The sequence below is a fragment of the Aulonocara sp. 'chitande type north' Nkhata Bay genome, linkage group LG1 (genome assembly GCF_057382095.1).
Source record: "Aulonocara sp. 'chitande type north' Nkhata Bay isolate Kocher_YH1m ecotype deep benthic linkage group LG1, A_spYH_male_GT1.1, whole genome shotgun sequence".
Classification (NCBI taxonomy): Eukaryota; Metazoa; Chordata; class Actinopteri; order Cichliformes; family Cichlidae; genus Aulonocara; species Aulonocara sp. 'chitande type north' Nkhata Bay.
The window spans coordinates 27,136,057-27,162,991 of record NC_141344.1 but is presented as its reverse complement, the minus strand read 5'-3'; the positions used below and the strand labels follow the sequence as shown (position 1 = coordinate 27,162,991).

Below are 26,935 nucleotides of genomic sequence, written 5' to 3'. Positions count from 1 at the left end.
TCCAAACATGAAAAAAGCAGGCGGTGCAGTTTGTCAGAGTGGAGGAAGGATTGAAACAGAATGAGAAAGAGGGCGAGGGAGTGGGGGAGGGGGGGAGGGGGGGAGAAAGGGGGGGGTGAGGAAGAGCGAGTAGGTAATCCAAGGTATGTCTTTCCCGTGCCTCTTTCTCGATTCAAATTTTTAGATTTAATTATTCGCCTTCTGGAAGCCCGCATTAATATTGAAAAGGCATTTGCAGATGTCACTTTGTGTTGCCTAGAAAAGAAGGGGGTGTGCGGGGGGGAGGGGGGGCAAGAGAGGTGGGCACCCCAGGCATAAGCGAATGCTGTGGCTGGCCTTTCTGGGGGTTGCATTGCAGTCGTTTATCTTCGTATCCACTAGCTGACACTGGCAAGGCGGGCTCTACATATTCAGCATATTCTAATGCCATTCAAAAGGCAGATTTTGCTGTCTTGTGGCAGAGAAGGGCCTTGGCACCAACACAAAGGGCTATACTCTCATCCTGCCAGCTCTCCTGGTATGGCCACATACGCGCAAACAATTTGATTCACACTCATTTCATAGTCTTCTCCAGTGTTTTGTTTTGTTTTTTTTGTGCTATAAAGCACATGTAACTGGCCATACTAATAGACCATGTACTGCATTAGCTCTGAAAACACTCCTCTTCCGTGTCACTCTGCTTTACATTTCTGTGTGCATGTGTATAGTAGTTTGACATTTTCATCCGCACTGTGCACAACACTTTCCTTTTCTTCAGTCATCACTTTTTCTTCCTTTTTTTCTTTCTTTCTTTTTTTTGCATGTGTATTGCCTGGCTTATGCAGAGGCATCAAGCAGACTTGCTCTCCTTTTCTGGAATAGAAATTGAATTTGCATGAAATATGCTCACACCAAATTGCATCTGACTCTGGGAGGAGGTAATACGTGGCAGTCGCCCCTGCCAGAAATGATTGTGCTCAGGAAAACGCTAGACGATGATGATGTTGATGAAGTATTCTTCTCTGCTGAAATTGAATGCCAAAAGAATAGAAGGAGGTTAGCTTTTTACACCGTATGCATGCTCCTCTTTCTCTCACCGGGACTATCCAGTCTTTGTTACCGTGTGACATATTCTGACAGTCATTTTAAACCAAAAAAAAAAATTGCTATAAACAAGTGGCTCTATGCCAGAATAGGATTATGACAGCATGGTCTGTAATCTAAATGTGCATGTTTCATGGTATATGCGTGAGAGTCACATTGAAGTGCTGGTGTGTCAGGCTCAGAAACAGTACGGCTGCTGTTTAAATTTAGGTGCAACGAGCACTTTGTGAAAGCAAAACTTGAAGTTAATTCTTCCACACACTCAGAAGGCAGTTGTTCTGTATTTAATTCCTCTATAGTCAGGTGGATAAGAAGCGACATCTTCAAAAGCTGTTTAAATCTAGTTTTTACACTCTGTCGATTCCTACATCAAGAGCTCAGAGATGTAATTGAGAATAGTCTTCTCAGTCTGTGCAAATAAACATACACAGAGCTAACAGTAGGGCAGTAAGGTGTAATAAATAACTGTCAAACCAGCTGTGCAGTAATGTCAAAATTGAACTTTACGTAACACAAAGTATTAAATATGTACAAGTAGAAAAATTTAGTCCTAAGCATTTTTGTCACTTCAAAGCAAAATTTATTCTTCTGCGTGGAATTCATCTTTTAATCCTGTCGTATAGGAGTTGTTTGTCACTATCTCAAACTGAAACAACTGCTTTAAAAAGCTGTTTAATACTATCAGCTATCAGGAACAGAATAATACCCGTAACGAATTAGCAACTTGTCCTCTTAACAGCTGTTTACTTACTTTGTTTTATTTTAACATCTGAAGATCTGGCGGAAGTGCATCATTTCTCCTTTTACAGGACAGTTTCTGGTAAAGGGAACATGTCAATCTTTAACTTAAAATTAGATCAAATGGTGAAAACATTTCTGCACCTGTTGCTTTGTTTCACTGTGCCACTGAGCTCTTATCCACACCCTTTTGTAGTGTACTTTAAAACATTTGGACATGTCCTTCTTGGTTCGGATCTATCTTAGGCCGTCTGTTTGGAGCAGCAGGAGAGCAGCCCTTCATTGGCTCCACATTGTCAAGTGCCTTCCCTCTGGTCAACCACCCAGCATTTGGAGCCCTCTACACTGCCGGAGCAGGCAGGCCGGAGTTTGGAGGCCTGGGCTCTCTAGGCATGTCAGCTGCTCTGGCTGCCCATCCCCAACTAGGAGCCCTCTCTGGTAAGAGGATGACATTTGAATTGTGGGTAGCAGTTGGTTAAGGGGACTATACCTTTAATCTTCTCCTCTCGTCTCCTCTCCTCTACTTTCTGACCCGACAGAGTGGTGGCGAGCTGCCGAAGCCCATGGACGGGGAGCTGCTGCCTTTCTCCCCTCTTTCATCGGCTTTCCCCCATTCTTCGCCCCTCACATTCAGTCCAATCACAGCGCCAGTCCTGTTCCGATCAGGATGCCCGGCAAGAATAGCCATGCTGCACCTAAAGGTACAGCGCTGTCCTGGGAGCTTATTTTCATTGCTCAGTCTTCCCCCTAACCCTCCCATAATCACTATCTGTGCATCTTCCTCCACAACCTAAATCCACTTTGCCCTATGATGAGATTTCTCTTTTTCGAGCCAGATTTAATGACTTTCAGTCCTCACTTAGTGATTCTGTTAACCTCTATCTCCCCGCTCTTTCCCTCATGTTCGCTCTCGTAATCTCTGTTTCTGGCACTCTTTTAATTTCACAGTATCTTTTAATTTATCTTTTATTATGTAAACCACTCGTGTTGGGCTTGTGCCTCGCACAGCTCGCATGTTAGATGAGATACATGTATAAATCAATATTTTTATTAGCCTTATTTCAATCTGCTGTTAGTTCCACATATTCCATTATCGCTTGTTGGAAAGTTCTTAGGAGAGATGAAGCTGATTAGTAATACAGCAGAATTTGTGTTTCTAGGGGTGAATGGTGCAGTGAATGGAAGCGGGGCCTGCCCTCCTGTCACACAATCAGGGAGCTTTTCTGCGAGTCCAGCTCCTGTTCAGGCACCAACCAAGCCAACCAAAAATTCAGATCCTGCTAATAGCCAGCGTCGCAGCCCTCAGAACAATCCCACAGAGATGGTGGAAAAGACGACTCAGAAACCTAAAGAGAAGGTCAGTGCTGAGATCAAAATTACTCCTTAATTTGAAATAAGCCAGTTTGTGTTGCATAGTGAAGCTGATTTTTACAATGTTTTGTTTTTTTTCTCAATTCAGAAACCAAGGAAGAAGACAGCTGACACTTCTGTGGTGAGCAATAGTGAATCAGGCACATCATCAGACAGCTCAAGTGATGGGTCCCTCAGCAGTGATCTGGAAGACCTAGCAGAGGATGATGAAGACGATGATGACGATGACGAGGACGACGAAGAGGAGGACAAACACAGCGAACTGTCTGACACAGAGAAGCGGACAAAGAAGAAAACAAAGGTAAAGAGGAAAAGTTAAAATGAGTAAAAACATTAGGAAAGTGAAGGTGAAAAGAAGGAGGCCACTGCGCCCTCAGCTGCTCCACATGGTGCACTTGACTGCACTTGGTGCGCAGTGCTTTCATTCACTAAAATAGTGCCCACAATGTTGAATGAATTAAAATAAATTATCACATACCACAGAGAAAGCCTTTGTTCAAACAGTTCTTTATTTCATGCCCGCACCAGGTTTTGATACCCAGCACTGGAACTGCAAAGAATGACAGACCACTCTCTGGGGATGCCAACAGAAAGAAAGGCACCCAGGCCCAAAAGGTCCCCTCCAATCCCCCGACCCTTGTGCCCTTACCCTGCTCTGTCTCTCCTCCCGCCTTGTCCCAAACCTCACCGCTGGCTCTTCACAGCTCCAGGTCCCGGACAGAGGGACCACAGCAACACTTTAGTGTGATCCAGTCCACTGGCCTGGCTGCCAACTCAAAGCCCCTGGCACTCCTCACTCAACCCCGCAGGGAGTCGTCACCGTCTTCCTCCCCCATAGCTCTCACCACATCTCCAAAGGCACCGTCCAGCACCGCTTCGCCCAAACCTCCCAAGCTGCTGCCCTCCAACTCCCCTCCGCACCTTCCCCTCTCCCTCTGCTCCTCCCCTAAGCCTCTCTCAGTTCCCTCTCCACCCCGCTCGACTCTCCCGATGCCTACCTCCCCAAAACCTTTTGGTTTGACCTCATCTTTAACAAGCTCCCAGAAGTCCTCACTGAAGCCACCAAAGCACTCTGTCTCTGGCACCGCCAAATCCAACAAAAGGAAACTTTTGGAAGCTTCACTAGCGCAGATCAATGAGTTCAGGCTGCGACAGGTAAGCCTGCCTGATAACATCAGTTAAATAATGTCATTTACGCACACAGTATCCTGTGAGAAAAATATTGCTTCACACTCCGCTTTACTGATCAAAGTTACTAATAACAAATTGACAATAATGACATTATTCAGTGGAGCTGAGTACGCAGTCAGATCTGCAGTTCTGTTTATCTCTTTTCCCTCATCATTACCATACCATAACCAGCCTCTCTCTCTCTTTTTAAAAAAAAATCTGGTGGCTGTTTTCAAATTTTTTTTAAGACAGAATCCAAACAGCTTCCAGACGGCTACAGATCTGTTAGTGTAGCTGCGCAGTCAATTAAAAAGAAAATCATAACTGTTACAGTTTCTCTTACATACCAGTCTGGGATTTTATATCAAAGGGAAACAAGTGCCAAACAGCCTCATCAAAATTAACATGGCCTGGAGCTGAATCTCACAGCTGCAAATGGACATCAGTCAGCATCTTTGTTTTGTATAGTAGATGCATTACTTTTTTTCTTTTTCTCTTTTTACTTTTGCACTGGGATTGTCATAGAACAACAACTAAACATCTAAGCTATCTGGATACAAATGTGACAAATTAAAGGAAAACAAAAAAACGGGGATTGATTCTGTGCAGTAAGGGAATCTGTTCAGCCTCTTATGGTATGAAGGTTTTTGCTAGCACTGTGGTCCACTTGTCCTTCTAGAGGGCACGTCAAGGTCACTGTGAGTCAATACAAAGTTGCTGTGAGTGGTTATCTTTCATCATTAAAACAAATTGAATAGGATGGCAATTCTCACTCGATGGGACAGAAGGCATCACCGAATGGTTTGAAGAGTATGAAAATGATGTGAAATTATATGCTGTGATCTTGACAGTCACTAGATCTCAATCGAAATGAATAACTCTAAGGATTTTGGGGCTGACATGTGCAAAACACCAAATAGTGGAATATCTTTTGGAATATATGTGAGTTTCTTTTAAGTAGACCCTAGCACAAAGTGTTTGCTTTATGGTAGCTTTATGCTAGTTTTTCCAATTATTTCGTGTTATTACCCAGAAGTTTCTTTTTTATCTTTTGTGCGAATGTCACGAGTTTCTCTTATGATGTGGCGAGAGGAAAAAATGCTTGCATCAAACTTTATTGTCATCGCTGCTACTGTGAATCATGATATTTGTACAAAGGGGTAATTGCCAGTTATACTGACCATCAGAAGTATTCAAAACATTTTTTATGCAGGAGTTTTACTGTTATCCTACAGTGTTATAGTAAAAGCACAGGAGACCTTTCAGTTTAAGTTAGCACGTATGTTGATAAAGATTTCCTTCCAGCTTTCATAGTGTGTTGGTTTATTTGATGATCACTTCCGCAGCCAGTAGTTTGCAGTGGATGCTGGCCAAGCATGCTTTATTAAGTTAAAATCTCCTCTTTTATGAACATTGACTTTTTAAAATTTTAAACTTTAAAATTTTTAAATCAGATTTTTCAGAATTTTCTGACTAATTTGCATTGGGTACGTTTAGCATACTCCTGTAGAGATGACACAGATAATGCCTTTAGTCTTGTTACTTTCCTGAGGCAACCATTGCTTGTGCACGGATTCCACTGTATTATTTATGGGTTTCCCGATTTCAGATGAAATGCTGTAAAAATTGACATTTGACATTTGTACTTTTCACTTCACAAATTCGATTTCTCCAGATGAAATATGAACGACAGCACCGTGATCAATAAGCTAAACTTATTGGGATCAGCGTATTCATTTCCCTTTTTGTTTTTACCAGTATAGAGAAGTTTACAGCAAGCCGAATTCCCCCTGTGGTTTTCAGCACTGTTACTGTATTTCATGGTCTGTGAAATTGATTTGTTTCACTTCATATCACATCCAGTTGAAAGTGCAACATTAAAGTCTAACCTGCCTTTGCTTAAACACCGATTGAGCCAAGCTGGTCCTCGCTATGAAAAAAATAAAAAATAAAAATAAAAAAAACAAGCCAAAACAAAAGGCAAACATGTCTAGCTGTATGGTGATAATGATGATGGAGCTTTTCAAATGTGCAGACAAGTAATTACAATTTTAGAGAGATACACAGTGTCTCTTTTCTGTAAACTTGGCCGAGAACAATGCCTTTGGTTATTGCATTTATGTTCTTTTTGTTTCCCTAAAAGAAGCTTAGACACAGTTAACTGTACCAGTGTTCAGCATTGTAGTTTTGTCACCTGCTCAAACAATCAGCAGTGATGTGAACTGACAGCTAAAGCAACTCTACTTTGTCCCATTTCTTTTCTGTTTTTTTCCCTAACCTTTCTTTGTTGTTCCCATTCTGTTTCCCTCTCTGTCCCTCCCTCTGACTCCATACCTCTCCTTGTTCTCTGCCTCTCTCCTCCTCCTCTGTTCCCAGACTCTCATGTCCCAAGGGCAGACGTTCCCAGCTGAGCTAAAGAAGCAGCAGCAGGGGCCAAACAAATCTCCCAAGAGGACATCTCTGTCTTCATCGCCATTGCCACTCGTCCCGCCTCCTCCACCCCAGAACAATCACTCCAACCTCTTCCTCTCAAGTGCCCTGCTGGGGCTCCCTGAACCCCATCACCCAAATGGAGTCATCCAAAGCACCACTCAGGACGCACCTTTGGCCCTCATCTCCAAACCTCGCAAAGACTCTGCCTCTCAAAGCAAGTCCCCTCAGCGTGACACTGATGCTGGGTCGATGCCTGTCAATCTGAGCACAGGGGCAAACAGGACCCAGGCAGCCGGCCAGGCTGGGCCTCCGTCACAGCCCTCCACTACCTCACCCCATGCTACAACAGGCCATGGATCCAGAAAGAACAAGACCGCCAAGGGGAAGGGACAGACACCAGGGCTAGGACAGGGACAGGGACAAGCAGACCCTTTAGCTGCCTGGAAGGGCTTCTCTCAGAACCATCTGGTGCAGTCTCTAGTAGATCTGTTTCGAGGAGGAGAGTCCGGGATTGGGATTCCTGGAGTTAGTATCCCTGGAGTTGGAATTCCTGGAGTGGGGATCCCTGGGACATGTAACCCCACAGCTGGGCTCCCAGCCAACAAGGAATCTGATGACTCAGGAGATGATGATGATGAGGAGGATGATGATCTTGAGGAGGAAGAGGATGAAGAGGACTCAGATGATAGTCTGTCAGGTTGGTACCTTCTACGGCAGTGAATGTAACTTTCATAATTAAAAAAAGGAGCTAAAGATAAAAATCAGGGCTGACAGCTAACCATTATATTAATTACGGATTACTCTTCTAATTATTTAGATTAGTCAGTAAGTTTAATACCAGTGCTGGAGAGGAAACCCAGGTCAAGCTGAAGTTACTATCATATAGGACAAAGAAAAGTGTTAAAATCTCACAGCTCAGAAGCTGTGATTCTTAAATAGTGTGCATTTTTGCTTGAACAAAAAAAATAACTTGTTTAATTTGTTTTGGCAGATGAACTAATCAAATAATTGGTTATGTCTGTGCAGTTAAGAAAATAAAAAAAACCCAGTCATTAAAAAAAGATATTAAATGCTAATCCACTTTGGTGAATTGATGCCTCTCTGTTTTTTAACTCCTCACCTCTCTTTGCACACTTGTGTCCAATTTCAGAGTCTGACACCAACTCGGACAGTGACATCTCTGGGAAGAAGGTGAAGGAGTTAAAGCTGCTGCCATCTGGATCATCTAAGAAGGAGATGACTCCCCACAGGCTAACCAAAGGCCCAGAACTACTGAACACCTCAACGAATCACACCACCACCAGCTGCTCACCACTCAACCTCCAGGTCATCAAGACTCCCACCATTGCCACCAGCTCCAGTGCCTTGGCCTATCACAGCTCTCCAGGCTCTTCCTCCTGCAGCCTAGCCTCTCCGTTAGGTAATGTATTCAAAATGCTGCATTGGGAAAAGTATTAATGCAAGAGGTGAAGGATGAGTTTTAGTAGGCTCTCTCTTGCTGGATCTTTTCAGTCTCACAAACAACACTGTAGTATGCTGCTGGAGTAAATTCTTTTTCCCAGAGGGAGTATATTCCCATCAGCCTCATATGAAGTGATTGTTACATTTAGGAAGGCAGGAAGAAAGCAGTTGGTTGTCTTAGCTTACCCAGAGCTCTGAGGTCCTGCAGGGCCATGCTCGAGAGCCTCGACAACTTGTTTGGTACAGCAACAAGGTTGATTTCTGCCTTTTTCAATGCAAAGAGATTACCCAGATCAGAGGAAATAGGATATAAGTGCAGCTTGCCAGAAATATTTCAAGCAGACATTTCCAGTCATCTACTCTAAGTGACATTTTCTCTTATGTGTGTTTTGTGCTCACACTTATGAATGTGTGTAAATATATATACCATAGACATGGTGTTAGTAAATTTCTTAAGTTAAGGAAATCTGAACTTAAACCATCTCTCCACAGGTTTAGGAAAGCGGAAGAGGGTGATGGATGAGAAGGAGTTGATGATACCTCTGGAGTTAGGGTACGTATAAGTGACAGATTTCAACAAACACACTCGGGTTACATTTTGCTTCAGCCACAGATGTACTCATTTTTTTGTTTTTGTTAACATAGTGTTATTTATTCCGTCTCCCAAACCTAGGTGGCGGAGGGAAACTAGAATCAAATCGGTGGCTGGACGGCCGCAGGGCGAGGTGGCCTACTATGCCCCTTGTGGCAAGAAACTGAGGCAGTACCCAGATGTGATGAAGGTACCTGGGCCTCATGGCCTCACAGCACGCTTTGAATCCGTGATACAGATTCTTTTGGGCAAAAAGATGAGCAGTTTTGTTTGTAACAGCGACTACTGCGGGATGGTTTATGATTTATCACGGAAGGATTTTTTCCCCCCTCTAATAACAGCAAAACCGCTCATCCACATTGCTCAAAGAAATGCTTATGTATCAGGATTTGTTCTATATTATCTATGCTACTGCTCCAGCTGTCCCTCCAAACCCCGACCCCATGCCTCCACCCTCCCTGCTTTCTGTGACCATAATAGTGACAGATGATATTCTTAGATTCACTTCTTGTGCCACTTTTTTCACCTCTCCTTCTCCCTCCCCGCCGAATGATTAATGGTTAGTGTTGGGATGCACGACTTTGGCCCCATTTGTACAATTTAATATGACCTGCGGCCTTCTTTGTTTGTTTCATCAAAAGCACAAACACACAGATTGTCTGAACTGCCTTTTGAGTGTTGTCATGCAAACACACGGGCACACACACACACAAAAAAGAAAAAAACTCCATGCAGTAACATCCACTCGCTGCTAGTCAGGCAGGCAGTAGGCAGTAAAAGCCTGGCGATGCCACAGATAAATAAGAAAGGGCCTGAATTGTGCACCCCAAGGTCAGAACCATTTTTCCCTCCTGAGAGCTGTTGCTCTTTTTTTTTTTTTTTTTTTTTGTCCCCTGGCTTTTATAAAGATTAGCAGCACTGCACCGATGCACTGTAACCGTAGACTCCCTTCCATCTAGTGCCTCCCAGTTGCTTTTCAATGTCGCTAATTTTCACATTTTTCCTTTTTTTTCTGCCTAAACCAACGCCATTATTATTTTCTCTTCTGTAGTATCTATCCAGAAATGGAATAAGTGGCATCACGCGTGATAATTTTAGCTTCAGTGCAAAGATAAGGGTTGGTGACTTCTATGAAGCCAGAGAAGGACCCCAGGTGACTGCCTTTCATCTCTCTCTCTCTCTTTCCCTGATCCCTCTTCATCTTTTCATCTAGCGGCAGGCAAAGCTTCATGCAGCAGTCACTGTCAGGGCATGAGTAGGAATCAGCCAAAGCCCTCAGTAGTCCTAGTTCATAGACCTCGCACTGTGCATGGAGAAATGTAATAATCAGCTGACATTACTTCCACAGGTGACCACTGATATACTCCATGTAATGTCAGTGTGTGACACAAAGAGATAAACTAGGAAATGGATGTGTGTTTCTAATTGGAAGCAGAATAGAGGAAGTGCTAATATAGAAATACAGCAGTGCTGAGGGGCAAGAGAAACAGAATTCTTATTTAATCTGCTATTTAGCCTGTGTTTTATTGTGAATCACTTAAAATGTAATGATATATCATTTTCAGTCTCTGCTGAATGCAGAGCCTAGCAACTAATGATTTAATTGTCCTTTAGTCACATGAACTGATTCATGCTGGCAAGTCATTCACTGTTGCATCTCTCCACATCCCTCCCAATCTCTCTTTCTCTACTTTATTTTCTGTCCCTTTTTCCAGGGTTTACAGTGGAGCCTGTTGAAGGAGGAGGAGGTCATACCTCGTATTTTGGCAATGGAAGGCCGAAGGGGTCGTCCCCCAAATTCGGAGCGCCAGTTAGCAGGCGAAGGTGCCAAAGGTAACCGACGAAGGAAGGGACGACCCCCTAATGTAGGCGATCCACTGGCGCCTGAGGGCCCTAGTCCCAGTCAGGTCAAACTTCTGCGCAAACTAGAGGCTCAAGGTTAGCAGAGGAAATGAGCCCTGAAATATGTTTGTCATAAGTGTGTGTGCCATTCATCAACCAGCTATTATTCGGGTAGCTAACGACAGCGAAGGGGTCACAGTTTCAAATATTTTTTTTTTAGCACAAGGACAAGTTTTTTCTGTCTTCTGTTTTTTTGTCAGGCTTTTTTGTTTGAGCCACCTACTTTATCTGAATAATACTAACAACAATTACTTGTCAAGATGAATCACCATTGTTAACATGTCTTGTTTTTGTGCCTTTGTGTTGCTTAGCAAAGCCCTGCAAACCTGATTTTTCAGCCCTACCTATGTAAAAAATATTTGACATGTATTGCAGTATTTTAAAAATGCTAACGGATAAATATATCACTCTAAGTTTATTGTTGCAATTGCTAAACTTTATAAATGAAACCTTAGGAACGATCCCAGTTATTTATATGTGCAGTACAACTACAGAGGTTTCTCACCGGCACCACTTTTGTTTCCACTTTGCAGAAATAGCCCGTCAGGCGGCACAGATGAAACTGATGAGAAAACTGGAAAAGCAGGCGCTGGCACGTGCAGCCAAAGAAGCTCGGAAACAGCAAGGTAAGCGAGTACAGGGCTGTAAACATGCTGGCGGAGGTTATTTAATTGGTCAGTCGGTCACTTCAGACTACTTTGATCTAAATCAACAGAGTATAAAGCCCAGCAAGAACTCATATTGCTTGTATAGCCTTTGTTTGCATGTAGGTTCAAAACTGTTTTCATCATTTTTTAAGCTTTAATCTTCTTTCTCCTCTAATCTTTATTGCATCCAATCTCAAGACTGTTTGCTTAGCTCTCGCTTAAATTCAGAGATGTAGCTAGACATGTTATACATTCAGAAATGTATAATGCACCAGAACATTTAAACAGTGGAAAACAATTTTGATCCCAATCCCGAAGATCACTTAGATTTTTTAAATTTAAGTTTTCCAACTAGACAGCTCAAATCCATCGAGTAAATGTGCTGACACGAGTGACCCAAACATGAATACCAGCCACTTGTGACTTAACTGTGGATGTACCCTGTAGCTGCTGTGTATCTGTGTGGGGCCAGTTGTTAATGAATTTGTCCCTCAAGGATCCATGTTAGGCCCGCTGATATTTACCTTGTACATAATGTCATAATATCTGACAGATGCAGTCCAGTATTGTAAATGCTTAGAAATCCGCTGAGGCAGCTTGTTTTCCTTCATGTGTATGTATCTGTCTGCAAGTTCAAAGGTAATTCTGAATACTGATTAGCTAGGTTGGGGCGATGATTGCTGATCTCTCATGGATCAGAATGTCTTGGGCGATCTGGGCACTAGCTGGGCTCCAGTTTGTCTCTTGACAACAGTAATAAACAATAAATCCCCCAAACTGTCTATATTGGATTGTGGAGATCTCCTTAAAAGCATTAAACAAAGCCAATCACAGTGCCATTCAGTTTGTTAAACAAGACAGCATTTTCATCCACCTTACTGCTGTGAGTTTGATGAAAAAGTTGGATGGTCATTACTGGCGTGAAGAGAGCATCGGCTGCTGGGATATTTAACACCCTTAGTTCCCTTCAGTGCTAATAACCACAACAACAGACCGAAGAAGGCTCGTACAAGGAGCCAGGGCCAAGTTTTAATGTTTACAGACAGCAAGCAAATAAATGAAAGCGGAAAATAACTTTTCAAACTGGAATGAGCTGTAGCTGTAGCTCCTTCCAGGAGCTCTGAGAGGTTTTTTTGTAACTCTTTCAGTCGGTGTGGCCATGTGTCTGTATGAGTTGTTTTGAGTTAAGCGATTCATGATGAATTGAGCTATCATCTGTAATTATCAGACCTGACCTACAAAAGTGATCATGAGGTCGCTGAGATTTCCTGCATAAGCGAAGCATGAATGTTCACAAATTAACCAAAAATAAGCACAAATGTCAGCGTCCAGAAAATTAGGATTGAGACATGATAGTGAGAGACCTGCTGTACCCTAAAGCCATAGATGTAAAGTGTTGTTTAGATTCTAAATAAAATGTGCCATTTTAGCGAGGTCGTCTATGCATGTCGATTGTTTTCGAGTCACGGCCTTATTTTTACAGTACTCTGTTTTAATTTAGTCCCCTGAATTTCTCCGTGCCTTGCTAAAAAAAATACATTGTGATTTCAGCGAGACCTCTTAAATAAATAAAGCGGAACAACTCCAAGTCTCTCAGATATGAATACAGTTGGAAGCCCGTGTTTTTATAGGTCACTTTTCTAGACACTGATGTAACACTGATTTGACTCTTGTAGCTATCATGGCAGCGGAGGAGAGAAGGAAGCAGAAAGAGCAGATCAAGATTCTCAAGCAGCAGGTGGGTCTTCTTTGTGGGTGTGCTGACTGCATTTTTCCCGTCTTTTCCTTATCTAAGTGTCCTGACACACACACTCCCTGTGAGCACTGCGGGAAATGTTGAATTGTTATTTTTTGAGCCTTTAAAGCTTACTTTTCAATTACCATTATTACTTGTAGTGCTAAACTTGTTGTTGTGACTTTCTGCCCGGCCCAATTGGAATAGAGTGGTTGGAAAGTGATTTTATCTGGGGATGTCTAAAATATTAAGAGATTATGTTTTTCTTTTTTTACAGGAAAAGATCAAGCGTATTCAGCAAATTCGGATGGAGAAGGAACTCAGAGCGCAGCAAATTTTGGAGGTACAGAATCTGATCCAGCAGCACCTCTGATTAAGCAGAACATTCCTGGATAGCTACAGCCCCTCAGTCTATAGTGTTTTAATCTTCCTAAAGCTCATTACTGAACAGCAGCATGCATTGGAGGGAGTTGCGTCTTCTTAGGCATAATTCCACATGGAACTAATGCTAAATTGGTCTTGGTTGACGGCTGTTGAATATTAAAATGGCTGTTGCTGCCTCTTCAGACCTTATTTAAATTGGACAGAAAAGTCTTTTTTTTTTTTCATCAGACAACAGTAACAGTTTAGCATAAGTGGGTCGAGGGGGGAAAAAAAAGGTGCCGTTTTCTACACACAAACACACATCCAAGGATGCAGACACGTTCACACAAACACACACATATGCAGGGCCACACAATTATACTGTAGGAGCTTCAAAGTGTTTTAGCAGGACTAAATCAATTTTGAGTTGACACGGTTGGCAAGCCACTCTTAACAGGAGGCTTCAACATTTTCACAATTACGTGTTAAAGAGATACATTATTCATTTGCTGTGTTTTACAAATTTGACTGGCATTCAGGAGCATGAAATCTTTGCTCAAACCAGAAAACTGCAAACAATCAGTTAAAGTGCTGCAGAGCTCAAGTCTGATTGGACTTGATGTGCCTGAATGATATACATCTCCGTGATTCTTGACTTTAATCTTTATTCAAAGGCCAAACGGAAAAAGAAGGAAGAAGCCGCCAACGCCAAAATACTGGAGGCTGAAAAGCGTATAAAGGTATGCTTACAAATGAAACTCTTGGAAAAAATATGGAAAACTGTGATATACCTTTATTTATTTATTCATTTGTCTTCAAAAATCCTGTTCATTGAATTGTATAATTCATTTACCGTGTTGTGGGGCTTTTCCATCAGCCTGTATTTGTACTTTTCACGATATTAATACAATGGAAGCATATTGATTTTTCTCTCATCTTCTCATTCTCGCCTTCAAGGAGAAAGAGTTGAGGAGACAGCAAGCGGAGATGCTCAAACAACAGGTAGGCACTCTAAACAACTTACTGAGCCTCTTGAACCTCATAGTTACTGCTGAATAAAACCATTTACCTCAGACTTGAATAAAAATTTGAAGGTGCGTGTGCGTGTGTGGATGTGTTTATACTTTGTGAATTTAAATATAGGCATGCGTGAGTGTGTGTACGTGAGTATTTCTCTGTTTAAAACGCCTTGCTTATTGGTATTGGATATTACTTCTGTTCCATAATATTTTGCCAACTCTCTCTGCCAGGAGTTGGAGAGGCATAGACTAGATATGGTATGGGTATGTTTATTTTTGTACATCTAACACCTGCATCGTGTAACTGGTTGTGTTATGGTTGTCATAGCAATGCATTAAGTGTAGCACTGGCTGCTGTCATACTACATTCTTCTGCATGGCTTTCCAGCAAAACCAACAAAAGAGAGAAAGAGTCAGTATGCTGCCTCCATCTGCTCGTCCTGAGGGACAACTGACCCTGTCACGGTGGCCAGGCAGCTTCTTTCCCCCTCCCCCCATCCTCCCCTTCTACTCAGAATGCATTGCAAAGACTGCTAGCCAATCCACACTCACTGTCTCAAAGTGCGCTCGAGGAGTTTCCATCCATCACATACATTGTCTAACTGTTGTATTGGAGTAGCCTGTGTTACCCGTGAGTGCTTGACGATTTCGGCTCAGACGTTGAGCTTGTGTCTGTTCGTCCGTGCATCTGTTCTGCAGTCCACAGAGTGCTGGACTTTAACCTGCCCCATCCCGGCCTCTCTGTCATTCACTGTTCCTATACTCTGCACAATGAATGAAAACAGCTACTGAGAGTCATTTCGTCTTCATGGTGGAGACACTTACAGGCAGATTTCCCACCAGTTTGGTGCGGGCACCTTGGAATAAAAAAAAAAAAGACCTTTGGGGGGGAAAAAAACAGAACAAGAATACAATCATCTTCACCATGGGGACTGTATGGTTCTATGTAGCTTTTTATTTTAGCCTGGCTCTCCTGCTTGTAGCCCTTCTTACTCATACACACTCACACACACAGTCGCAGCTGAATCTAAAGGTTCGCCTTCCTGTCGTGGACCAGGCCGATTACTGCATCAACCTCACGTGCACTACAGTGTTTGAAATTAGGAAGCGCGTTTAATCCCATGTGTTTAAAGTTGTCTCGTGTGGCCGTATCGCACTTGATTTATTGCAGTTTATTATCATAAAAGCCTTTAACGTTTTCGTTGTTTTTGATGAATTGGAAGAAGCTGAATGCCACAGGCTTTCTGTCGTTTTTCAAGTTTTCCATTTGTAGATAAATCAAACAAATAAGCACAAAGAAATATTGCGGCAGAGTGCTTGGCATCTAGCCTGTTTTGTTTATCACAATGACAAAACAGTCCTCACAAAACAGCCCATTTTAGTCAGCGAGAACTGGAAATGTCCTTGGCAAGCCCTAATAGTGGCAATTGTGTCTTTCTGGTGGATCACAGAGGGAATGACAGCCTGATATGGAGGAGCGGGAAACCTTAAGAGATCAAATAAAATGATAGTCAGTCACCAGTGATTCCTGTGCCCTTTGGCAGTAGACTGTGTATCATGCACCAAAGAACAACACAGACGTCTCATCCTCAGCAGTCACATACTGTGCTAACACTTAAGCTGCCAAAACCACTGAAGTGAAACTGCTCAGTTTGTAGTTACACCTCACAATCCATTCCTCTTTATAACCCCCTACTAAATATTACAGGTGTGATGTGTCCCCCCCAAAAAAGGCGATATCATTGATTCATGTAGCAGAATTGATTGTTTTTATCATAACTCTAATGACATGTGGCATGTCAGATGACTTCCGGCAACTAGTGTTTTGTTGCTTTTGTTGTGTCAGCTCTAGTTTAGAGGCGCCGTCACCGATTCCAGCTGCTTCTCTTTTTGAGCCTGTCATCACATCTATTTTGTACCGCATCTATGTGTTGCTTTTTGGTTGTCATTGTACTACTGTACTCTTCACTTATGCTTCCACCATACATGTGAAAGTGTATACATGTGAAGCATTGTTCTGTGTTTGTTCAAGTATGGTGCCTCTACTGAATTTAGTGCATCACAGTTTTACATTAATGCACAATTATACTAAGGCTGGCCTTGACTACTGTATGTACAACGTGTGCTTGTTAATGTTTGCCTGTTTTTTGTTTTTTTTTTGCCCCTTTAGGAGAGGGAAAGGAGGAGGCAACATGTAATGCTGATGAAGGCTGTTGAGGCTCGCAAGAAAGCAGAGGTAGCCCATATGCACGCAAATAAATGCAGAAACACACACGGGCGCACAGTCCACTCCATAAAAAGAGCCTAAGTCATTATTCCCTCGATGGATTCCTGCTTCCTCTCCTTTATGTGCGCTCTTTCCCTTCATTCATTTTTTTTTCTGCACACTTACCAAGTCAAAAGATTCTGGCCCTCAAGCACTTTTCCTTTGAATGCACAGCAGCATTAGGCTGAATTCTAACACAGCTCAGCAAAGTCAAGTAAACCTTCTTGTCTGTTTTCTCACACACACACACACACACACACATTTTTCTTTCCTAATGCTCCCTTGAATTTTGGACTCTCTAGGAGCGTGAACGCTTGCGGCAGGAGAAAAGGGATGAGAAGCGTCTGAACAAAGAGCGTAAACTGGAGCAACGGAGGCTGGAGCTGGAGATAGCGAGGGAACTGAAGAAACCAAATGAAGATATGTGTCTGTCTGATCATAAGGTATCTTATTATTATTATTATAATTATTATCATCATCATCATTATTATTATTATTATTATTATTATTATTATTATTATTATTATTATTATTATTATTATTATTATTGAGTGGACTGTTTTTCCTGAGACCACGTTACTGAATATTTTTATGTGGAAATGTGCGCCCTCAAGTGGTTAAAATAACATACTGCAAAATACACAAACTAAGCTGTCACTACTATTTTGAGAACATACACATAACATGTGACACACATGTTTTTCTTAGCTTCACTAATCGATCCTAATATGAGCAAAAAGAGTCATAATTTTACTGATATTGCTGCATCCAGGCTCTCCCTGAGTTCTCCAGGATTCCCGGACTCATCCTACCAGGACGTGCCGTGTCGGACTGCCTGATGCTTATGCAGTTCTTGCGAGGCTTTGGAAAGGTTTTGGGACTCGATGTGAACACGGATGTGCCCACGCTGGGAATGCTACAGGAGGGCTTGCTTAATGTGGGGGACAGCATGGGCCAAGTTCAAGACCTTCTGGTCAAACTGCTTTCTCTGGCAGTCTGTGATCCTGGTTTGCCACCTGGACAAAAGGTGAGCTGCGTTTTGAACTGACTGATTCTGCTTTAGGACTGTAGCTGAGACATAATCAAGTTAGTAAATATGATCCATAAGATACAAAACATTAACAATGCCACCATATGTAGCTTTATCATATACATTTAGGACTAACTTTAGGATTATAAAGATCTTGCACAAAGTCATTTAGAATGACTTCAAAATCAGTGTTTTTACACTTGACTTGACATTATTTTAATGCTGATGCCTCCATGCCTTTACTAGCAATGTGATATTTTTGTTTTTAGGTTAAAGGCTTGGGTACATTTTCATCTATTTAAAAAAAAATATATATATATATATATAATTTATTTGCTATCATCAACTTCCCTATCCTTAGACAAAAACCATGCTGGGGGACCACCTGACTAACGTTGGCATCAACAGAGATAATGTCTCCGAGGTGCTGCAGATGTACATGGGAGCCCATTGTGGAAATACAGATCTGGCTCCTTTGGCTCTCAGTTTGAAGACAAAGGCCTTTCAGGCTCACACGCCTGCTCAGAAGGCCTCAATTTTGGGGTTCTTGGCTAATGAGCTGGCCTGCAGCAAAGCTGTCATCAGGTAGGTAACTGACCACTTTGAGTACTTCACAGTACTGTGCAAAAGTCTTGCACAATACTGTGGAAATACTCCATATTTCACTTCCAAGGAGCCAAGCTTTCTTTTATTTATTTATTTGAGTAGTCTTGAGCAATAATTCTCCAGGGTTTCTAAAAGACTAGCAGCTTATTTTTAGTTAAATGACAAAGGTAACACGCCTTTAATGACATAAAATAGTATTTTTTGCATCAACAAGGTGATCCCCAAACAAACTATCTAAAGAAAATGAACAGTATCTGAAAGTCATATCCTCAAGGAATAGGACCTGAGGGGTGTATCTGGCCTTTCAGTTGATCCATCTATTGTTCACTGAAGCCTCATCAAAAAAGGTCTCAGTGGAAGAGTGGCTGTCAAGAAGCCATTTTTAAGAAAGAGGAATCGGGATAAAATGCTATGGTCTGCCAAATTACACAAGAACTAGACTGAAAATCAGTGTCAACGGGTTTGATGAAGTGATGGTGTTGGTGGGGCCCTTCCCAAAATTGGTGGAATTATGAACACGGAAAAGTATGGTAAGATTTTCATCCATCATGCAGTATCATCAGGAAAGGATGTGATGGGCAGCAGCATAATCTTTGATGACAGTGACACCAAATACACCAGCAATGCAGTAAAAGCATACTTCGAAAAACACACAGTCATGGATTGGCCTCCACAGAGCCTGGATCTCAACATTAGTCATTATTGAACAGAGAACAGAACAAAAGGCAACCAACATCCAAAGATTAACTTTGAATGTGTTACAAGAAGCCTGGAGAACTATTCCTAAAGACAACTTAAAGAAATGACAAGAAATCTGCCAAAGAGAGTTCACGCTGTGTTAAAGAATGAATAAACGTGGTCATTCATTAGAATTGTTGTTGCCTCATACACCGTTTTTCTATGTATGTTTGCACATGTTTCAATAGAATAAAAGAAAGAAGACTTTTGCACATTACCATATGTCAGTGTAGGATGTGTCTCTTCCTCTGAGACAAAATTAAAAATCTAACAGTCCTTTTCACCAACCACACACTGGAAAAAATTAGTTAATGCGGTATATGTGGTTTTATTTTGTTTAACGCTGAAATTATATCTGAGCCAGTGATGTTATTTTTTTATTGATACGGTGGAGAACAATTAATAAAGCTGCAGCAGGGAGCAGTAATTTGCAGTCCTTTTTATTGTAGGGAAATAATAAAAGTATTAATTTGTGCTCTGGGATACCAGCTGTTATATTAAGCTTTTTTTTGAGCTGTGAATGGTAGCCAGCCCCCATGAACTTTTACTCATTATATTTATTAGTTTCCGAGATTACCTAAAACAATGGATGTACACTGCCACAGCTATAATTAACAGAATTGTGTTTCCTCGTGCAGTGAGATTGACAAGAACCTGGATCAGATGGCAAATATGAGGAAAGACAAGATTATTATGGAGGGAAAACTGAAGAAGTAAGATTTCTTAACCCTAAAAATAATGTTTTTGTTCTCCATACTAGGTCAGACTAAACTCCTGTGTCCTTATACAGGTTGAGAACCATTTATGCCAAACGAACTGGAAAGAGGGAAGCCAGCATGGGTGTGGAAGAGAACCAGTCTGTTGGCACTCCATCCTCGGCCACCAAACGCAAGAGGAAACTGGGTGGAGACAGCGAAGATGACGACGACGACGACGATGACAGTGACGACCAACCGGAGGAAGAGGAGGAAGAGGAGGAGGAAGAACTAAAGAAGGTTAGAAAAGTGGAGACATATGATGAGGTAAGGTGATAGAGCCAGCTTCATTATAAGAAGCTAAATGTTTGTGCAGTTGCTCAAAGACATTTCCTGTATTTGTTTGTTCCTTCTATCAGGATGAAGTTGACCATGCTACTAGTGTCGAGGAACTGGAGAAGCAAATAGAAAAAATGGCCAAGGTATGTCTTTCTTGAACACGTTTAAATGCTTTAAAGTGCATGAAAATCAGTGTTTGATTGATCCAGTTAATGTGGGATATACTCGAATATACAAAGTGAGATTAAAGAAAAATCTCCTGCTGCAATAGAAGTAATACGTCAGACACCTGCAATGCTAGACTTTGGAATTCAAGCTGCAAAATGTGTCGAAAACTACAATGTGATTTGTACGTTGTGTGGATATTTGTGTTGCCATAGGTCTGTTTACTAATGAAGGCACTAATTAGTTTGATAAATGACCTCATTAGCATCTTATGTGATGCTTCATATGTCGCACAGGAAAAAAACAAAAACCGGTAGGGCAGATTTCTTCTGTTTTTGAAGGTCTGTAATTTCCATGTATGTTTTGTACAATTGCAGCAACATCATCAGACCAGAAGAAAGCTGTATGAGATATCCCATTCCCTACGCTCTATGATGTATGGACAGGATCGGTACCGCCGCCGATACTGGGTACTGCCCCACTGTGGAGGGGTCTTCATTGAAGCCATGGAGAGTGGAGAAGGTTGTTGCAGTACACCGCCCACTTTTTTTTTTCTGAATACGTATACGCTTCACTTTGCTTATCTGAGAGAATATTTGGAAAATGAATGTGTAATGGTAACATGCTCGGCAAGAAGACAAAGAAAGACCTTTTATAATTCGTGTAGCTGCATGTTCAGCTGTTTTGTTGCCGAGTGAAATACGCAGATAGCATCTGTCAACACTAATAACACAGCTCTGCCTGTCTTCCGAAAGCAAGCGAATTAGTGTAATGTCCAATAATCAGGATCCAGTTTCAGTGTTACAGTAGTTCACTTTCTAACTGGAGTACGTTTTTCTCCTTTTTTCTGCAGCTCCAGAGGAACTGGAGGAGGAGCGACAGAGGAGGAGGAGAGCAGCAGAGGAGGTCAAGGTCAAAGAAGAACCTCAAGAGATTGAGTTGCAGAAGGAGAAACCCACCAACCTCGATGGGCAGAGCACTCGAACACAGGACTTGGAGCAACAAAAAGAGGAGGAGAAGAAACACGAGGGGAAGAAAAACTCCCCGACCCTCTTCTACCAGCAACCAGGCTGTGTAACCAAGCTGTGCGCTCTCAGAGAAGTCAGCAAGGACATTGGTAAAGAATCTGTGAAGGCAGAAGACAAGGAGAGTCCCCATGTGAGACAGAATGGCAGTACCCTAGGCACTCCTGTTACAACCACTATGTCAGCGTCCTCCCCCACTCACAATACCCTCGAGCCTGCAACAGCGGCAGCAACAGCTCCCTCCATGGTGACTGCTAACGACACAACAAACATCCCTCACCTGGCTTCATCCTCTTTATCTGCCCCGTGCCTGCCAGCTGCACGTGAAAGCCCAGGGAACACTCCTCCAACCTCATCCCCGGCTCCATCGCCACACCTTTCATTCCAAGCAAACGACCAGCTGCTCAGAGTGCTAACAGAAAGGAGCGGGCACTGGTTCAGTCTGCTCCCTCGCAACCCTTGTGACCTCTCCTCCATCACCACAACACCACCAGGACCGCCCCGTGTGTCTCCTCAGGCATCCTCCACCCCAGCCAGACCCAAATCCCCACCTCCATCCCCTGCTCTCCCTCTCACCCCTTCTGCTGCCTCAGCCTCTGCCAGCCCACACCACCCAACTGGCATCCTCAGCTACCCACTATCCACCCTGCAGGTGAGAATCCTGGCTGGTAAACATGTTGCTATTATATTTCCTTTTGTGCACTACCACCTTCCTCACCCCTCTATTGTCCCTCTTTTCTCCACAGGTTAAGTCAGGTGTCTCTTTGCTAGGAGTTTCTTTCGCAAGCTGGCCCAGTGGAATGATAAGTCCCGGCCTGCCTTTGTGCAGCAGCCCTAGCCCCATGCCAAGTCACTCTGTAGAGGGCAACACAGCAGCAAGTGTCTCCAGTAAAAGTGAATCGCCTTTACCTCGCATTGAGAAAACTTGCTCTATGCCCTCTCCCGCCTTGGAGATGCCCAAATCCCTCGACCACGCCACGCCACGACCCATCCCAGAAGGTGAGCAACACTCGATGTATTATTTTGTATATATATAATGAGATCAGCCAATGCTATCCTTACTTAAGCCCAGTTTGATTTGACTGTAACATGTCTTAACTGAACAAAACATCTTCTTTCTTTCACACCCGTGTGCTCAGAGATGCTGACAGGATGGTGGCGGGTGTCTGACATCGAAGAGCTCAGGGCTCTTGTCAATGCTCTCCACAGCCGAGGAATCAGAGAGAAGGCCCTCCAGAGACAAATGCAGAAATACATGGAGATCATCCCCCAGGTCTGCACCAAACACAGAGACGGTAAGTCTGGAAACAGCTCCTCTGAGCACATAATGATGTGCCTCAGATTCATTCATGCTTAGAAGCGTTTCCTTATAATCCCACAATAAATTGCTAATACTGTATCAGTGAGGTTTATTGAAGTTTATATGAACAACTGTCTTTCACTGCCTAACCCATGTGTCTGCTGTGTAATTTATCTAGTGGCCATGATTGAGCTCCATGAGTTGGAGGAGAGCCAGGTCAGTGTGGAGTCGGTGCGGGGCTGGTGTGTTGAGGAGCAAGCAATGGAAATGGACATCGCTATACTGCAGCAGGTTGAGGAACTGGAGAGGAAGGTCACCGCAGCCAGCCTGCAGGTTAAGGTGAAATAGTAACACACTAGCACAAATATTTCTACATATTTTGTTTGTGAAATTTATGTTTTTTTTAGAGGCCAATAAACTCAACAGCTCATTTCCTCTCACAGGGCTGGACGTACCCGGACCCTCAGTCTGAGCGTGAGGACCTGGTGTACTACGAGCACAAGCCCCTGACCAAATCCACGGCCTCGGCGACAAACACGGGAGACAAGGAATCCAAGGAGCATCTGGAGGAGCGGGGAGAGAAGGGCGGGGTGATGCGTCACCCGGACAACCCGCTGGACATTGCAGTGACACGTCTGGCTGATCTGGAGCGCAACATCGAGAGAAGGTACCTGAGGAGCCCCTTAGGTACCACCATTCAGATCAGGCTGGATAATGTGGGTACGGTCACTGTCCCTGCCCCCGCCCCATCTACTAGTGCTGACAGGGAAGGGTAGGTCATTTCTCCAACCAGCTCCCCACTCTCCCACTAAGACCCTTTCCTCTCTCTATGTGTGCTTTTTTTGTTTCCCATATTACTCAAAGGGTGAGGGTCTTTGCTGATTTCACAGCAGATTTTTGTGGTTGCCTGTTGCTTTTTTTTTTTTTTTTTTTTTTCCTTTTTGTCTTGTGCAGCTTTTTGTGTGGGAGGGGCTCCACTCACTGCCATTTTTTCCCCCTAAAATCATCTGCATGGTGTTGTGCATCAGCAACCTCAGTTATAGGCTTACTTACAGCTCCTGCTATTCAGCATACACTTACCCTTCCTGCATGAGCGTCCCCCTTAACATGATAAAAAAAACGTGTGTACCTCTCCCCAGCACTCTATACTCCCAAAAACGTCATGCCTGTCTCTGCCCAGATGGAGCTTTTTACAGCATCTGGTTCAACTGACACAGTTTACTACAAACCCATTTTCATAAAAAGTTGTGTGGACTTTAAATAAAAACAAAATGCCGTGTTTTGAAACTCATTAAAAAGAATTTGTTTAGTTAAAAACGGAACATGTTAAATGTCGAGAAACTGATAAATTCACATTTTGAAACTTGTCTGTTTTCTTAATTTTTTTCTACACCTTTCCATTTTTGCTTGACATAAAGTTTAGCTTTATTTCAGGCCCACCAAATGTTTTCAGCGGGTGACAGGTGTGGATTGTAGTAGCCAGGATCTTACTACAGATTGATTCTGAGCTGTGAAATAAGCAAACCGTTCCCTGAGAATGACACACTGCCAGCATTTGTTGCTCTAAATTGTGTGCATTTTCCCTAGCATTAATGGTGCCCATACCATAAGACGTTGGGTAGGTCTTACCCTCTTTAGCCTGCAGTCAGTGATTTCTGACTTTCAAATTAAGATTTGTCACACCAGAGACCAGTTTTGTACTTTGCCTCAGTCCATCTTGAATGACTTCTTAGAGACTCAGCCTCACATCAGCGCTCTTTTCACTACTGAACCTAACGACGCTTTACAGCGTCTCACACACAGTCTTTGTCCTGTCTCAACTTTTTTTAAAACATGTTGCTGGCATCAAATTCAAAAATGACCATAGAGCTTAAAATAAACAGTAAAATGCTGTGATCATGCCCCTGAACGTTATAAACACGAGCTTAAAATTATTTGCAAGTCACTGCATTTTGTTTTTATTCACATTTTACACAGCAGCCTTAGTTTTATTGGTTACGGGTTGTAGTTTGTGTGTAAATAACCCCACACGTTCCCATATGTGTATCTATTTTGATTCTCATAACCTTCCCTTAAATTCCCTCAGCAGCGAGGAGGAGGTGGCCCACGGTATGAAAGTGTGGAGGAAGGCCCTGAGCGAAGTGCGCAGCGCCGCCCAGCTGGCCATGTGTATCCAGCAACTGCAGAAGTCCATTGCCTGGGAGAGGTCGATAATGAAAGTGGTAAGAGAATAAAAGAACAGCCTGTGTCCACAATGTTAATTGAAAACTATTAGGAAAGTTTGTACTTGTTTTTAATGGACGCACTTATTTTGTAGTACTGTCAGATTTGTAAGAAGGGGGATAATGAGGACCTCCTCCTGCTGTGTGATGGCTGTGACAAAGGCTGCCACACTTACTGTCACAAACCCAAGATCACCAGCATCCCAGAAGGAGACTGGTACTGCCCGGCCTGCATATCCAAGGTATCTGAACCTTTTATTACTTATGATTTTTTTTTAATGTGCATTTTTTTAGACTCATCTCAGGACTTATTTTACTCCTGTTTTGTAAAGTTGATGGTAGAAAGGCAAGAAGAAAAAGGACACATTGTAGAGTATATCTTGTGCATCTAAACCGCAAGGACACTTGCTCGCTCAAAGAAATCTCATCAGCTGCTCCTCCCCTAGAGTTTTATTGCTTGCTCTTCACTTTTATTGTCTGCAGCATGGATTTATCCCATTAAGTGACAGTAAAATTCATAAGTCATACTCATACTGATACAAGCTGAGTAACGATTTTTAACGCAGGCTTTAAAGAATTTGTGTTGATGCAGATGTGGTCAGCAAAGGGACTAAATATTATTGCTTGTCTAAGATATGGCAAATTGATATGACATTTTAGGAAAGGACAATATTAGGAGGATGAAACTAAATGGTTCCAGTTTGAATAGCACCCGAACTAAGGAAATGCTGCAATTTTGGGTACTTTTGCAGGCAAGTGGTCCATCCCCCAAAAGCAAAAAGCCTCCAGCCAAACCAGTAGCATCTAGTGGGGGGAGTAGCAAGAAGGGCGGAGAGGCAAAGAAGAATGGAAAGCAGGCCGGTAACGGGGAAGTGTCGGAGGATGACTCAGCAAGTGCCAGCAGTACGCCCAAAAAAGGAGCAAAAGACACCAGCAGGAAGAGGAAAACGGAGGACAGTTCACCTGCTCTAACGACATCCAATCAGGAGACTACTGGGTGTGTGAAGCGAGCCAAGACGGCTCGAGACAACAACAGGGACCTGGGATTATGCAGGTATGTCTCCATGGCATGTTTGCACTTGTCTTTCTGTGTCATTTTCTTCTCAGTAGTTGCACAGTAATTTCCACCTGCTACAAAGCTGTATGGAAAGGTTGGAGGATGTGTTTTACATTTTCTGTTGTGTTTAAAGCCACAAAACCTCTGATCAACGTTTACTTGCAGTATTTCATTCCTGGAATTTTTCAGCACAAAGTCAGCTTCTCTTTTGTTTTTTAGCGGTTTTATTAGCTCATAAAACCCTAAAGATTATGAGTTAAATGCAAACTTTAAACCTCCATGGACATATTTTTGACCAGCAGCAGAAACAAACTGTAACTGGTTAGGAAATGCTGTTTACACAACCACTTAGGGCAAAGCAGCACTATCTTAGCTTTCTTTTACCTCAGCTTTCAGCCTACTCAGCTTTCTGGGGAAATATCTGATTCTCCAGCTGTTAATGCTCCACTGTTCACCAGCTAGTCCTAGCTTTGTGTACCATAAACCCAAAACAATGATTTAAAAGAAACTTCCAGTATTCAGGCACAATGGGAGCCTCGTTCACACCCTTCACCCACATGTAACCGATCCCTTGTCAATCCAGAAATATTGGTTATAGCTGCTTAAACATAAGAGGAAATTATGAAAGAAAGCTTTTCTGTGTTACACACAAAGCTTATATTTACACAAAGTCGTGGCCAGAGTTTAACTGTGTGTTTGTGTGTCCTACAGAGTACTCCTTGCTGAGTTGGAGCGGCATCAGGATGCATGGCCTTTTCTCACACCTGTCAACCTGAAATCGGTGCCTGGCTACAGGAAGGTCATCAAGAAACCGATGGACTTCTCCACCATACGTGAGAAGCTTGTGAGCAGCCAGTGAGTTCCCATCGCTTCTCTCGGTTCTTTTTTCTGCTAAAAGCCTCGCGCAGAAGTTAAAGCAAGACCAGTGTTTTCAGTTTTGTTTAGTTTTTTTCAGGAATTATGTGATGTGTCTGCTGT

At 42.7% G+C, this 26,935-nt stretch overlaps 1 protein-coding gene across 14 annotated transcripts in view; it reads left to right on the top strand.

Moving 5' to 3' along the window:
- baz2ba (bromodomain adjacent to zinc finger domain, 2Ba) overlaps positions 1 to 26,935 on the top strand; it is a 68,460-nt gene that overhangs the window by 39,917 nt on the left and 1,608 nt on the right. Inside the window, exons 4-37 of one of the 14 annotated variants that reach the window (XM_086290664.1) lie at positions 2,068 to 2,259; positions 2,361 to 2,522; positions 2,982 to 3,178; positions 3,281 to 3,493; positions 3,721 to 4,347; positions 6,739 to 7,492; positions 7,946 to 8,215; positions 8,749 to 8,809; positions 8,930 to 9,038; positions 9,900 to 10,001; positions 10,564 to 10,786; positions 11,284 to 11,376; positions 13,074 to 13,135; positions 13,410 to 13,475; positions 14,170 to 14,235; positions 14,453 to 14,497; positions 14,746 to 14,778; positions 16,685 to 16,750; positions 17,083 to 17,223; positions 17,553 to 17,807; positions 18,172 to 18,395; positions 19,793 to 19,867; positions 19,945 to 20,149; positions 20,269 to 20,331; positions 20,731 to 20,875; positions 21,207 to 22,030; positions 22,125 to 22,377; positions 22,518 to 22,673; positions 22,857 to 23,017; positions 23,122 to 23,450; positions 24,765 to 24,900; positions 24,996 to 25,142; positions 25,653 to 25,954; positions 26,669 to 26,812. In XM_086290664.1, coding sequence (XP_086146790.1) covers positions 2,068 to 2,259; positions 2,361 to 2,522; positions 2,982 to 3,178; positions 3,281 to 3,493; positions 3,721 to 4,347; positions 6,739 to 7,492; positions 7,946 to 8,215; positions 8,749 to 8,809; positions 8,930 to 9,038; positions 9,900 to 10,001; positions 10,564 to 10,786; positions 11,284 to 11,376; positions 13,074 to 13,135; positions 13,410 to 13,475; positions 14,170 to 14,235; positions 14,453 to 14,497; positions 14,746 to 14,778; positions 16,685 to 16,750; positions 17,083 to 17,223; positions 17,553 to 17,807; positions 18,172 to 18,395; positions 19,793 to 19,867; positions 19,945 to 20,149; positions 20,269 to 20,331; positions 20,731 to 20,875; positions 21,207 to 22,030; positions 22,125 to 22,377; positions 22,518 to 22,673; positions 22,857 to 23,017; positions 23,122 to 23,450; positions 24,765 to 24,900; positions 24,996 to 25,142; positions 25,653 to 25,954; positions 26,669 to 26,812 — 6,901 coding nt within the window. Of the gene's footprint in view, positions 1 to 2,067; positions 2,260 to 2,360; positions 2,523 to 2,981; positions 3,179 to 3,280; positions 3,494 to 3,720; positions 4,348 to 6,738; positions 7,493 to 7,945; positions 8,216 to 8,748; positions 8,810 to 8,929; positions 9,039 to 9,899; positions 10,002 to 10,563; positions 10,787 to 11,283; positions 11,377 to 13,073; positions 13,136 to 13,409; positions 13,476 to 14,169; positions 14,236 to 14,452; positions 14,498 to 14,745; positions 14,779 to 16,684; positions 16,751 to 17,082; positions 17,224 to 17,552; positions 17,808 to 18,171; positions 18,396 to 19,792; positions 19,868 to 19,944; positions 20,177 to 20,268; positions 20,332 to 20,730; positions 20,876 to 21,206; positions 22,031 to 22,124; positions 22,378 to 22,517; positions 22,674 to 22,856; positions 23,018 to 23,121; positions 23,451 to 24,764; positions 24,901 to 24,995; positions 25,143 to 25,652; positions 25,955 to 26,668; positions 26,813 to 26,935 lie in introns of all 14 variants that reach the window. The other 13 variants (XM_086290717.1, XM_086290704.1, XM_086290747.1 and 10 more) reach the window with 13 other exon arrangements.